Source organism: Megachile rotundata, chromosome 7 (assembly GCF_050947335.1).
Source record: "Megachile rotundata isolate GNS110a chromosome 7, iyMegRotu1, whole genome shotgun sequence".
NCBI lineage: Eukaryota > Metazoa > Arthropoda > Insecta > Hymenoptera > Megachilidae > Megachile > Megachile rotundata.
In genome coordinates this window covers 3,627,065-3,641,295 of record NC_134989.1, presented here as the reverse complement: position 1 = coordinate 3,641,295, position 14,231 = coordinate 3,627,065, and the positions used below count along the sequence as shown (strand labels likewise).

At 37.8% G+C, this 14,231-nt stretch overlaps 2 protein-coding genes and 1 long non-coding RNA gene across 4 annotated transcripts in view; all 3 read left to right on the top strand.

The window, feature by feature from the left end:
* Nucleotides 1-183: 183 nt before the first annotated feature.
* Nucleotides 184-877, top strand: LOC143264776 (uncharacterized). The gene is made up of 2 exons (XM_076533432.1): nucleotides 184-374; nucleotides 457-877. The coding sequence occupies exons 1-2, from the start codon at nucleotides 184-186 to the stop codon at nucleotides 875-877; spliced, it is 612 nt and encodes a 203-aa protein (XP_076389547.1).
* On the top strand, nucleotides 877-4,378 carry LOC105661809 (uncharacterized). Its single transcript, XM_076533431.1, has 3 exons — nucleotides 877-1,099; nucleotides 1,382-3,075; nucleotides 3,248-4,378. The coding sequence occupies exons 1-3, from the start codon at nucleotides 877-879 to the stop codon at nucleotides 4,376-4,378; spliced, it is 3,048 nt and encodes a 1,015-aa protein (XP_076389546.1).
* Nucleotides 4,379-7,381: 3,003 nt separating this feature from the next.
* The window catches only part of LOC143264811 (uncharacterized), a 264,256-nt gene continuing 257,406 nt past the window's right edge, over nucleotides 7,382-14,231 (top strand). For both annotated transcript variants that reach the window (XR_013038769.1, XR_013038766.1), the window contains exon 1: nucleotides 7,382-7,679. This is a non-coding gene — a long non-coding RNA (uncharacterized LOC143264811). The remainder of the gene's footprint in view (nucleotides 7,680-14,231) is intronic.

The window sequence follows — 14,231 nt, the reverse complement described above, 5'->3', positions numbered from 1 at the left end:
CCGGAAGTGAAGGTTTGCCGCCTGTACGTGGGGGTGGTGCGGTCCATGATTTTGAATGGATCGGCTGTTTGGGCGTCGGCCCTGGTGGCCAGCCGCCGCAGCTTGCAGCTTGTGCATCGTCTGCAGAGGCGGCTAGCCATCAGGGTCGTTAGGGGATACCGTACCATCTCCTACGGGGCGGCGATGGCTCTGGCGGGCCTTATACCGTTTGAGTACCTGGCAGGGGCGGATGCGCTCGTTTACACGCGCATCCGCGCCCTGCAGCGTCACGACGGTGTCCCGCCGGAGCCGGTGGTGATCGATGAGATCAGGTGTCAGGCCCGACGACTGGCTGTTTCGCGTTGGATAATGGATCTGCGTACCTATTCCAGCAAGCCAGTCGTCGGGGCCCTCCTGCCACTTTTTAATCAGTGGCGAGAGCGGCGACATGGTAGGATCACCTACCGTATGACGCAGGTGCTCACCGGGCACGGCTGCTTCGGAGACGACGGCGGCCTGCCACCATTGTCGTGAGGCCTTGGACACGGCGCAGCATGCGCTGGAGGTATGCCCCGCCTTTTCAGCGCTGCGCCGTGTCCTTATTCAGGAGGTTGGTTATGACCTCTCGCTGCCAGCATTAGTTGGGGCATCGCTGGCAAGCGAGAGGTCCTGGAAGGCCGTGGCCTCCTTCTGCGAGCAAGTGATGCTGCAGAAGGAGGCCACGGAGCGGGTTCGCGAAGAAGCGGACCCGCAGAGGAGGAGAAGGGGTCGCAGCCGCCGAGATGCGGCTGCTCCCAGCAGGCCACCTGCAGTTGTCCGGGGGAGCAGTCGGGGTCGTCGCGGGCCTCGACTTGACTCCTCCGCTTGTAGATTGCAGGCCGACGGTCCCTCGGTGTAATGCCGAGGGCCGTCGGTCTTTTTCAGGTCTCTGACCTGTTGGGGGGCGGCGGCTCTGGGGAGGCATTACGTCTCCCCTTGCAGGGCTGCCGCGGGGGCAGTGGTGTCCTGGGGGGGGGCCCAGGACGCCCTGCACGCTGCCCCGGGGGGGACGGCGGTTGCCTCGATGGTCTGGGCACCGCCGTAAAGATTAGATTAGATGAGTTTGTCTTGTCGGGGGGAGGTCTTACGATTTCCTCCCGGGAAGGGCTCGAAAGAGCAAAGCGCGGGGGCCCCAGTTGTGTTCTTTAGAGTTTCTGGGGCTCCCAACGCGTCATTGGAGGACCACCGTGGGGGTTTTAGTGGGTAAGAATCCCACATAACCCCGTGCCTTCCCCCAAGGGTGCGGGGTATCTTTGGAAGATTTCCCCCACGTTAAAAAAAAAAAAAAAAAAAAAAAGGGTTAATATAAAGATAACATCACGATTCAACAACTTTAACGCCAATGTTTCATGCTTGACAATAGATAGAATTACTCAGGACATGCCGAACATTAACATAGAAAAATTAGCAATTTCCGTACTGGCGCATGTCAAATTAGCAGACCCGAATTCCGATAAGTGTCGGCCGATTGATATGTTAATCGGTGCCGGATTGTTCTGGCATCTATTATGCGTCGGTCAACAGAAAACAGGGACCAACTTACTGTGGCAAAAGACGCAGTTAGGTTGGGTGTTAGGGGGAACCGTAAAATGGTCCATTCAAAACAAACCGTCAAGGCAACAGTGTAATTTCGTTACCAATCACGATCTTTCCAATCAATTGGAACAATTTTGGAAGGTTGAGAACGTAACGGTAGAGCAGAAAGATAACATAGATGATTGCGAATTACATTTTCAAACCACAACGCGTAGAGATGAAACTGGACGGTTCATAGTACAGATTCCGTTCAATGACAAGATCGGGAAATTGGGATCGACCAGACATAGCGCAGAAAATAGGCTTAGATCGTTAGAAAACAAATTCAGTAGGCAACCGCAGTTACGGGAAGAATATGTAAAATTTCTCACAGAGTATGAACCATTAGGCCATATGTCGCGAGTCCCAAATTCAGAGATAGATACCGGGCTATCGTTTTATTTTCCTCATCACGCCGTAACGACGAAACTTCGTGTTGTATTCGATGGATCGGTAAAAACAAGCACGGGCATTTCATTAAACGACACTCAGAAGGTCGGCCCAACAGTTCAGAGTGAATTAATAGATATATTATTACGATTCAGAATACACAAGTATGTACTTTCAGCGGATATAGAGAAGATGTATAAACAGATTTTAGTAGAGCCAAAACAACGTAGTTTACAACGAATTTTATGGCGGTCAAGTCGTGATGCTCCAGTTGAAGTATACGAACTGAATACAGTTACATATGGTACAGCTTCCGTGCCATTTTTAGCCACGCGTGTATTAAAGCAGATTGGATTAGATTGTGCTACAGAAAATTCAACCGTTAGCACGATTATCATTAACGACTTCTATGTTGATGATTTGTTGACGGATGTGGAAACAGAATTAGAATTAGAACAAGTTAAAGAGGCGTTGTCCGATATTTTAGGAAGGGCAGAATTACAGTTAAGAAAATTGTCTACGAACAGTTCAGCGTTTTCGAAGCATTTAGATATTCAGGACAAAATGTCAAATATAGATAAGCACCCGAAAATCCTCGGGTTGCAATGGTCGTCAGCTACAGATGAGCTCTGTTCTTCAACTACACCATCAGCACATAAACGTGTGACAAAACGCACCATTTTGTCGCAAATAGCTCAAATTTTCGACCCGTTAGGTTTAATTAGTCCAGTGATAACCAATGCCAAATTAATAATGCAACAGTTGTGGCAACTGCAGACAAACTGGGATGAATCAGTGCCTCAGGATGTGTACAAGCAATGGATAGATTTTATTACAGAGTTAGAGTTCTTAGATAAAGTAAAGATTCCTCGTCGAGTGATTGTTGCTACGGGAAGGGTAGAAGTAATTGGATTCTCTGACATATCAGAAAAGGCGTATGGGGCTTGCGCCTACTTACGGTCACGCGGTAGATCAGGTCAATGGGAGTCTAGGTTATTATTATCAAAATCGAGAGTTGCCCCTTTAAAGACAATCACATTGCCCAGATTAGAACTTTGTGGGGCATTGCTACTTGCGAAGTTAATTAAAAAAGTAAAATTAGCACTCAGACTTTTTATAGACAGGGAATGGTATTTTTCGGACTCGACAATTACCCTTTCGTGGATTCGCGGTCAGTCAGACAAGTGGAAAATTTTTGTTACAAATCGGGTCACAAAAATTCAATTATTATATTGAATTTTTGTTATTATTAACCGACAAACAGAATTGGTTTCATTTTCGGTCATCTGAAAACCCAGCAGATTTAATCACTCGTGGAAGTACTCCTAAATTGCTGGCCATTAATGAGTTATGGAGGTCAGATCCGGGATGGTTAAAGAGTGAGTCGGACCTCTGGCCACAATCATTAGAAGAAATAGTTAACATTCCAGATCAAAAGAAATCCATAGTCTCAGTAAACATCGTAACATTGGACAACAATGATTTAATTGAACGGTACTCTGATTTCGACCGGTTACTTAGAGTTACAGTTTATTGTCTCCGGTTTATTAATAACGCGCGGAAACTCAAGACAAATAAATCGACAGCGTTAGGAAACAGTCAGTTATCAGTCATAGAATTACAAGAAGCGCAAAAAATATTAATACGAGTAGTTCAAAAAACAGCATTTTCCAGTGAATTTCTCTCGTTAAATAAAAATCAGTCAATGCAGAAACAAAGCCCATTACAGGCTTTGGCTCCGTTTTTAGACGAAACAGGCATTATTAGAGTTGGCGGGCGTTTAAGTAATGCGCTTATTAAATACAGTAAGAGACATCCCATTTTATTACCAGCAAAGCATAAGTTCACTGATTTGATTATTAGGCGTGAACATAACAGACTACTTCACGCGGGCTGCCAGCAAGTAATCGCGTCACTGCGCGAAAACTTTTGGCCAATCAATTGTACACGCAATGTGAAAAGAGTTATTAGAGGCTGTATTAGGTGTTTCAGAGCCAACCCACTGGGAGTACAGTACCCTATGGATCAGTTACCGGCGGTCAGGGTAACACCTGCACGACCATTCGCTACTTGTGGAGTAGATTACGCGGGCCCATTTCTAACAAAAGAGCGTAGCCGCAGTAAGACATCAATAAAATCGTATATTTGTCTTTTTCTGCGTTTCGCCACCAAGGCGATCCACATCGAGTTAGCAATAGATTTAAGTACCAATGCATTTATCAACTGTCTTCGACGGTTCGTAGCTCGCCGAGGCTGTTGTCAACACATATTTTCGGACAACGGAACAAATTTCATAGGTGCAAAAAATAGATTAGCAGATCTAGAAAAATTAATTACTAGTGAGCAGCACAATTCGGAAATTACAAAATTTTTATGCGGAAAGATGATACAGTGACACCTAGTACCTCCTCAAGCGCCGCACTTCGGAGGTCTTTGGGAAAGCGCTGTTAAGTCTAGCAAGTCCCATCTCAATAGAGTCATAGGTGAACAGAAATTAACCTATGAAGAATTATACACGCTATTAGCTCAAATAGAATCCTGTTTAAATTCACGTCCCTTAAGTCCCATATTTCTTTCCGAAACGGAAAGAATTGTTCATTACGCTCTAAGTTTTCCGCATCGAGGATGATGGACAATTCTTTCCGTTTCGTACTCTTCGGACTTACCGTTGGGACCGTAGACCCTCGGCTATCAGTTTCGGCAGGCAGAGTCAAATCTGCGGCACTTACCGCAACAATAAGATCGATTTTATGACTTACTACTCAAACCGAGACGTCACTGCTGAAAATCAGTAAATTTCTAAGCGTTCTATCTCGAAAACTAATAAAAATTGGGTAAGTACATAAAACCTTGATGAATTCGTCTTGAAAAGCATTTTTGATTTGAAAAGCACTATCGCCTGATCGAAAAAAAAATATATAGTTCCATTTAAAAAACGAAACTTCACCATCATATCTTTTACATTAATAACAATAAAAAAATTTTGCTTCCGCCAAAATGTAGGGCCTCTTTTGCCCTGCAATTTCTGTATAAGCACTTTTTCGTGACATCAATAGTTCATAAGATATCACGCTGTGACACTTTGGCGCGGACACCCTGTATATCATTTTCGTATGAAATATTCTGTAATAAGTGTAAATACCGTGTATTGCAATATTTAACAGGTACATTGTGAAGCTTACTTATAGTTCTAAAAATAATGCAATATATAATCAAATCAACTGAACTATAACAAATATCTCCTACTTAAAAGGTCACTACATTATCATTTGCAATTTGTAACTGTAAAAATGTTGAAAAATATGAAAATAGTGAAAACTGCTGAAAACGTTAAAGCATCAAACGCAACGGAATATTTATCCAGAGAGTGAACAATTTTCATTTTATTCATATTTCATTATTCGAAATCCCGAAGATTAAGTCATGTCGTTTTCCAGCTCCGTCCAGGCTTCACCGATGAATCTTGCGCCAGACTGTTCGCGCGAATTAGCACAGCCCATCCATTTATGTTCGCGTTATTCATCGAAACATTTCAGCAAATCTTTTTGTACCGTTGTCGCGTTAAACAGTCGCTTTGCTCGAGCGGATCGTTGCATGCAGAGGAACGACCAAGAGGAAAGGAAACGGGAGCGGGCAAGGAACGGATGTGGAAACGTTGGAAAAATGTAACAGCGTCGAGGGAGACGTGTTTCCGTCTCGCGTTATTATCATAGAAACGCGAGGATGCTTCCAGTACTACAATGACACCTAATGGAAAGAAATGTAATGTAATATCCGGTGAGGTTTGTACGCGAGGACGAAGGGAATTGGAAAAAAAAGATGTTCGGAATATGTTAAGCATACGTCTACCGGTAAAAGCATGCGACGTAACAGACTTTTCTTCGTAGAAAGCCAACAGACTTATTTTCTACATTCTATGAATTTATTTGTTACAGCAAAAATTTAAATTTGGAACAGTTTAATTTGTAACACAGGGTCCTGTTTCAATATTAACTTCCTGCGCTCGTTGAAACTTTCAACGTTAATTAATTTAAATAATAAACCTGATATTAAATTAAATTCATATTGAATCGAATCAATAGAACATTTGTATCAAATTACGAAGGAAATTAAAATTCTGTTCTTATGTATACAACGTTCTCGAGCATCCATTTTAATCCACTTCAGGTATGTATTTCCATATAAAAAAAAAGAAGAAAAATGTACTGAAGCGTTTTCTTATTTTTATTTTTCGCGGAACGTCACGCTTGTTAACTTCGATCATCGCGCAAACGTCCATTTCACGGCATTGGTTATTAATTAAAAGGTCTAGTAGTTTCTGGACGGCCGTCTGAATTCATAGGCAGCTAGTATTGTCTGTGACAGGAGGTTTTTCAAAGACGACTGCCACCAACGTAGTGAAAAGACCGAGACACGAACGACGATCACGATAATTATCCTGCTCTCAACGGCAGTTTCTCTTCGCCAATTTTACCGTGCAACAGTTTCGTCGGAGCGCGAACCGTTTTTGCATGTTCGTCGCGTAACACGCCTCTTACTTCCTCTTTCGTGGTCGGCTGCTGCACTTTCGTCCAGACAAGGGTTGCACCTCGCTAATTTTTTGGCGAATCATGAGAAAAATATTCCTCTACTTATTCAGATTCGAACGATACATCGCAACGTCTGCAGCAACGTATAAAATTAACCCTGGCATTCTTTGAAGACTGAACAGTCAATACACAACATTATAAAGATATAAGTATCACAAAAATTATAGAACGATTGTAAAGATTATAGAAAGGATTAAAGAGAAGTAAATATCATATAAATTATAAGTAGGTAGATAATGATCTATGTAGTGATACGGAGATATACAATTATAAACATACAAGAAACTAAGGGTGTAGAACTCCCTTTTAGAATCCAAAAGAGTCTAAGAATAGAGGTTCTAAGGATATGGGACAAAGATATGAAAGTCTAGAAACTGAGGAATATAAGAGAGATTTGAGGGCTTAAAATAAGAATATTAGAATGTAAGGATGTATTATCAGAATTTTGGGATTAAGACATATAGAAATATACGCAGTGGGTCATGTGTTTAACATCTCTATATTCCTACATGCTAATATCCCTAAATCCCTACATCCTTATATTCCTATATCTCTATGTATACTGCCATACCCGTAAATCCCTAAATCGGAAGATCTCTAAATTTTTAAATCATAAAATTTTCAGATCATGATCTCTGCATCTCTATCTCTCTGAATCTCTATAACGTGAAACTAGAAATACGATATCTATTATTTTGACCTGGTCCGTTGTTCTGGCGTTAAATATTAAAGTATCAGGATATATCGTTCACATAAAATTTTTATGCGAAAGGTCAAGCTACATGCTATCCATAAAATCGTCCAGGGCAATATACTACTAATAAAATGTAGGAAGGCAGAGGCGACAATTTTTTACTTGCCTTCTGAAGTAATATTTTTCTGTCTGACCCGAAGTAATTCCTGGAAATTTGTTTCCTCGCACGAAGGACAAGCTTGGATTTAGGAGTACGATCACATCAACAGTGGTATGTTTAGTTGTTCGGTAGACATTGTACCGGGAACACGTCCGAAATGAGCGAAGTATCCGTCCGTGACACGCGAAACACAACAACGAGAGTAGATACTATCGTAGCTTGCGGCATTTTGCTTCGAACGCCCCGACAACAGGTTAGTGTACACAACTTCGCTAGCTTTTAACGCAATTAACACGTTCGCCGGTACGGTAGATGGCAGCTATGGCGCATTATGGCGTGAATTGTGAAAGATATTAAATATTAATTTTCCTAATTTTACCCACTCCATTGTAATATCAAATAGCACTCGGGTCGTAACTTACAATTAAACCTTGACGAGACGGCGACGCTTTCAGACAATTACATTTTATGTTTAATTGTAATTGCAATTTGCACGGTCAGCAATAACTGGGTTCACAGTGCGCTAACCTTTTCTTTCAAAAGCCTTAACATTACCTAATACAAATTAAAATTTTGAAATTTAAGTGTAGATTTTGAATTTCCCAATCAAGTTAAAATCAAATTTTCAACATTCGATTTCAAATTTTCTAAATTTGGAGTTTTCAATTCTTTATATTCAAAAATTTTTAGTTTGAAAACTTACAAATTTTTAAGATTTTGAACTTATAAATTCAAATGTTTTGAAAATTAAGAAATTAGAAATTCTCAATATTTAAAATTATATATTTTAGAAATTCTGAAATATAAAAATTTTACACGTTCTTAAATTTGCAAGTCCTCAAATTTCTGAACATTCAATTTTTCATTTCTAACAAGTTTTAAAATTTTTAGACTTTTTAGACTATTTTAGACTTTTAAATTTTCAAATTTTTTAATTTACAAGCTTCAAAAGTTAGAAACACCCAAATTTTGAAATTTACAAGTTTTCGAATCCAAAAATACAAAGTTTATCTTCCATCACTATTTTAACGTTGTATCTTTATTTTTCTAATTATCATTTGTTTATATGCCACATTGTTAAATACGAAATGTGCTCAATATTGCAATTTTTCTCATACATCTTAATATCATATTAATAATTAATTGATTCTATGAAACTTATCTACTATGGAAACCATAAGGCAAATCATAAAACATGAATTGTTGCGTGTTGCAGGTTGCTCTATCAAACTACCAGTGTATTCTTCGTCTGTGTTCTAATTGAGTATTGTTTATTAGCACAATTAAGTGTTATTTACATAAATATCTGATGTTTCACTATTTGCTTTACCGTTACAAAATTGTAAACTGAATTCGAAACTTGGTGTTCCAAATTGCTACAAGTCCTTTACTCTCATTTTTGTAATTATTCGACTAAATTAAATTCCTCTGTCACTGCTGACCCTCATTAGAGTCAACGTTTTAACGTAAGTAGTTATTCGCGAAGATTAAGTATAAAGAAGTTTAATAAAAATTGAAAATTATAAAACGTGATACAAACAATTGAAATACATTTCTGGTTGACGTGTAATCTTATGGAACAATTCATGAAAAACGTTTTATTCATATGTGCTGCAGAATATGAATGCAGTAGATCGGAAAATATTTTGCACGACGTAAAAAATGTGCAAATATTTTATTCATATAAACTAGTAACTTTTTCTGTTCGATTATTGCATGGTATGTTTGAACACGAGGTAAAATTTTTAAAATCAAAATCAATTTTGTACATATCTGCCACATGATTTTTTTTAAAACTAATAATATGTGATGTTAATAACCATTCTACTTTTGCTGTTACATTTGTTTATTACTACAATTATTGTATTTATTTTATTATTTTATTATTGTATTATTGTATTATTATATGTATTATTGTGTTATGGATTTATTGTACCATAGTATTTTTACGCCATTGTGCTGTTATATAATTTTATTTGTTTATCAGATTATTATTTTTATATTAACTGAGTAATACATTATTATTGCATTTATTCATGAGATTATTATTACTGCATTTATTTATTAAAGTATTATTATTGTACATATTTATTATATTCTTAATGTATTATTTCATTAGATGTTGCCTCTTATTATTATTATAAAATTGTTAGTATTTCATAAGTATATTTGATATGCTTATACATTGATGTCCTATTAGGGTTGGATCTAGTAGAGAACCTCTACTAAACCTACCACCTCTAGACTTACCACCTAAATTTTTACCACTAGACTTACCACCTCTTCTTAAAAATTAGAAAATTATTTAACAATTACTTTAATATCTGAATTTTATTAGATTTTATTACATTTCATATCCGATACTTCGTAATAAAATAAATATATCATATGTACTTTAAAGAAGTACTGTAATTATTTCGTCATGTGTCATGCATAAATAATTAGTATGTATTTGATTTAGGGGTTAAAAAAGTGTTTACAAATTGATACACAACCAATAACTAAAAAATGTACTTCTTACACATTTCATCTTCCTATAAAAATACCATATGAAAAACATCTAAACTATATGCTATCTATAATATAGAAGTGAATAAACACACACAAAATGTATTACACAAATTAAAACATCTTGTAAAATATCTACCTCGAATAACTAAGAAAAGAAAATATAAATTCATACATGAATGTTGTACAAAAACATACATTTGCACGAGTCCATTTATAAACTTACTTTTCCTCCAAGTCCCTCAAATGATTAATGATGTATATTTAGTCTATGAAAATTGGAATTTATTGAGTATGTTAGACCGTCCCACAAATTTTAACGTTGTTGCAAAAGCGAAAGCATCTCGCGTTCTCTCTTCTCAGCACCCTTCGCGTTTCCGTCGAAATAATGTGTCTGAACCAGGGTGCATTGCGGTTCCGTAATTGGACACCGCTAATGCACCCCAACCTCGTTTGTCGAACGTGAAGAGAATGAAAAGCGAAAGAAAAAGGGTGGAAAGATCGAGAAGCGACGAACGAAGACTCAAGAACAAGTGAAAAGTAAAACCGATAGGAAAGGCGAACGAAGGAAACGAAATGGAAAAACTGTAAGTCGATATGGAAGACGTTTGTTATTTGGTTTACTCGTTTATTCGATCTTTTCTCCTTCCGAGTACATATTTCTTTGTTGTATCTTTTTACTGTTTCCTTTATATAGTACATATGATGTTATTAAGATTTTAAAGTAGTTAGTGTAGTTTTAGAAAAAGTTTAAAGCAGTAAAATTTTTCAATTTTGAATTTTCTTGCAACCTTCCACATTCCACATTACTACATAACCAAATTCTTAATTTTAAACATTTCTAAATATGCAAGTTGTAAATTAACAAACTTAAAAATTAAAAAATTTCCAAATTTGCAAGATCCCATTTTATCAAACTTTAATATCCTCAACTTGAAAAATTCCCAAGTTTTTAAACGCCCAACATTTTAATTTACAAATTCCTAATTTACCAAAATTTAAATGCACGTCCCAAATTTCACCAAAATTGAGATTCACCAAATTCTGAATTTTAAAATATCAAATTTTTATAAATTCTCAAATTCTCAATGTTATAAATTTTTAAGTTCTCACATACAAATTTTCAAATTCCCAACTTCTCAATCTCCAAATTTCGAAAATATATTATTTTAAATATTCTCAAACATCCAAACCTCCAAATTTAAAAAATTTTTTAAATTTATCACAAAATACCAAAATAAATATACATATATGTAGGATTTTTTCCACGTGCTATCATGGTTTTTTCCATGCAATGACCGTTGGTATGGGTTTTTTCCATCAACGATCGTCTTTTGTTTAACGGCGTTTGGCGCGTGCGAAGGACTTGCCGGTCAATCGTGGTTTTGCGTTCTTGCGAGTAGCTTCGACGGAAAGCAGTGCCGTCCGAAGTGTTGTGTGTCTTTGTGTGTATTATTAAATATATATTGTTAATCTCTTTTTTTGTTAAAACGTACCCGTGTGTTGTTTCTCCTTACCCTCCTATCCTACATGTTAGCGTCAAGCCGTGTGCAAAGGTGGCACACGTTTCAGGGTCATCGTATCCCGGATTTTGACCCGGTTCTTAGGGGTCTTGGGATGACGATAATATAAACTCATGTCCGTCATCGAGCTAAGGATCGGTGGTAACCGATAGCTAAGGACCGCGACGAATTCTAAGAGTCGCGAATGTTATGGTTAGAGGTCGATGCCTTCTTCTTTGAGGATCACCGAAGGTGTCGTGTCTCGTGGCCGATGACCCGACGTCATGGTGCTGCGTGGCACGTGCACAGAGATTAGGGTATTCTAGTAGGATCTGGTCACAGAGTGGGGAGGATATTGCATCCTTCGTTAAGCGGACCTTGAGGGACAGCAAGGCACTTAACCCAGAACTTTCGAAGAATACGGATCGCTAATTATCACAAAGACTTTTTATCTAACATACATATACATATATATGAAGGGGGATCGGTTTTTCACAATACGGCGGTGCGTTGGTACGGATCGTGGTTTGGCGGTCACGAAGTCCGTGGCGTTTTTTGGCATATCTCTCGTTCAATGAAATTTTTCTTTTGTAAACAGCTGTTTTTATTTTTTCCAAATCCTCACGTTTAGTAATTCAACTCTCGATCAAACGATATTCAAATCCTATATATATTTTATTTTATATTGAAATATTATAACTTTATAATAAAAATTAAATATATTTCACAAATTTTTAAATAGAACTATTCTTAATATGACCTGTTTCAAAATAACAATGCGCTTTTGCTGAAAAGCAACAACAAAATATTCTTCTAACTTTTAAAATGTCAGCACTTGTAAACCTTAATACAATTTTTAAAGTTCAACAAAAATTATTACTAACTTTTATTACTACCTATCTATCTCTTTTAGATAAAGAATTTCTAATTAAATACTGCATTCTTTTACATTCTGCTATCTTTCAACAGAAGTCAAATACTCTGCGGTCGTTCTTTCCTCTTCAAGGTATCGTACCATGCTCAGACCACGAACGTTCACATAGTACGCTTCTGTTCGTCCTCTTTTTATTATCTTTTTTTTAATTTCCAAGCTTGATACAGTACTGATTCGTAACAAGCAACAGTTTTGTGATTCGTAACAAGCAAATTTCTATCCCCTCTTCTTTGTTTGAAGTCGGCCGCTGAGTGAGAGATCCGAGAAAGAGTGAGAGGACCGCGAAACCGAAGAAGTCATAAATTTTCACGGTCGACCGAACAGTTTAGTGGAAAGAGGACAGAACATATATATTGTTTTCTCACTCTGATGCATAGCGATTCTGTCGTTCATTCATTTAATTCTACATTGATTCGTAATAAGCCACTCGCTCGGATCTGGCCAGTTGCTTGTTACGAATCCGGTACATTATATTGTTTTCTCATTCTGATACATAGCGATTCTGTCGTAATATGACATTTTTTTTAAATCTAATGGTTGACAGTGAACAATAATTTGAGGTACATTTTTATCTATAATTTTAATTAATTTTTTTAACAAAAATAAAAAAAAGTTGAAGGAAAAATTATGTAAGTATAATACACTATATACAATATATAATACTATATGAACTATGTACAATGAAATGGTCATAAAACTAGCTGCTCGTTCAACCATAATTTTTTCCGAATTGCTTTATTGTCGCAGTAATGGCGATGACCTACTATTTTTTGACATCAATATTTCTTAAACTGCTATGTAGGTATATGTTTATATTCACATAATTGTAAAAAGATAAGGCAAAGTGTGACAAATTAGGAATTGCAACGTATTCGATTCATCTGATTCTACATCGATTCGAAATAAGCCACTCGTAATAAGCCACTGGCTTGGGTTTGGGCAGTTGCTTGTTACGAATCCGGTATATTTTTCCATTCATGAAATTTTACTACTATTAAAAAGGGAAAGCATGCTATGTTCTGTCCTTGTCTAAAGAATAACATCGCCGCGCGACCGATTACTTTATATTATACCGCTACACCCAACCCCCTGTTTTTTCTACGCCGTCACCGTCCTCGCGCTCGGGAACAAAGGCAAGCCGAAAATATACCTGATTCGTAACAAGCAACTCGCCAGACCCGAGCGAGTTGCTTATTACGAATCAGTACTGTAGTTTTGTTTTTGATCAGCACGCTCGTTTCTTCCCGTTTCATATCGCCCCCACTTCGACTTGCCATCCATCTTCTTGCACCTTTTCGCTCCGCTTCAGCTTGGACGAAACATCGGCTACGCCTTGGCTCGTGTCAGTCGATACTCTTCAGCCTCTTTCTCTTTTCATGTTTCATTCCACCTGGCAGGCCTTCGGTTCTTCCAGCTTTGTCATCCACGATTCTTCCCGCGTTGCTTTATCATTCTGCTCCTTTTCTTTCGCTTTTGCGCACCGTCATCTAGCCAAACCTGTATTCTCCGCTTCCGACGTTCTTAATTCACCGAAACACTCTCCGATTTCATATTTTGCTGCTGACTGTGGAAGCGGTGTAAGGTCACGCTCTGTAGAGATTAAGCTTCTCGCGTATTATGTATTGCGGCAACACTTTCACTACTTGACACTGATTGGGTTATTGTCTTACTTAACACTTTTTTATCCGTTCGTACACTATGCTTACTTTTGATTTTTTCAACTTTTATTCATTACAAGGTACACACTCCAATGCAACATAAATAAAGATTCATATAAGTTAACGAAATTTTCATGTTTCTAAACGTTCAAGTTTAGAAATATTCTAAATATCCAAGTTTTCGAGTTATCAAATATTCATAT

What these genes read in the sequence shown, in the direction of transcription:
- LOC143264776 (XM_076533432.1), top strand. Translation starts at nt 184, where the DNA reads ATGGCTCTGGCGGGCCTTATACCGTTTGAGTACCTGGCAGGGGCGGAT. An exon ending in CTGCGTACCTATTCCAGCAA is followed by an intron (nt 375 to 456) that starts GCCAGTCGTCGG and finishes CGTATGACGCAG; the next exon opens with GTGCTCACCGGGCACGGCTG.
- LOC105661809 (XM_076533431.1), top strand. Translation starts at nt 877, where the DNA reads ATGCCGAGGGCCGTCGGTCTTTTTCAGGTCTCTGACCTGTTGGGGGGC. An exon ending in GTTTGTCTTGTCGGGGGGAG is followed by an intron (nt 1,100 to 1,381) that starts GTCTTACGATTT and finishes GCTTGACAATAG; the next exon opens with ATAGAATTACTCAGGACATG. An exon ending in TTGCGAAGTTAATTAAAAAA is followed by an intron (nt 3,076 to 3,247) that starts GTAAAATTAGCA and finishes ACCGACAAACAG; the next exon opens with AATTGGTTTCATTTTCGGTC.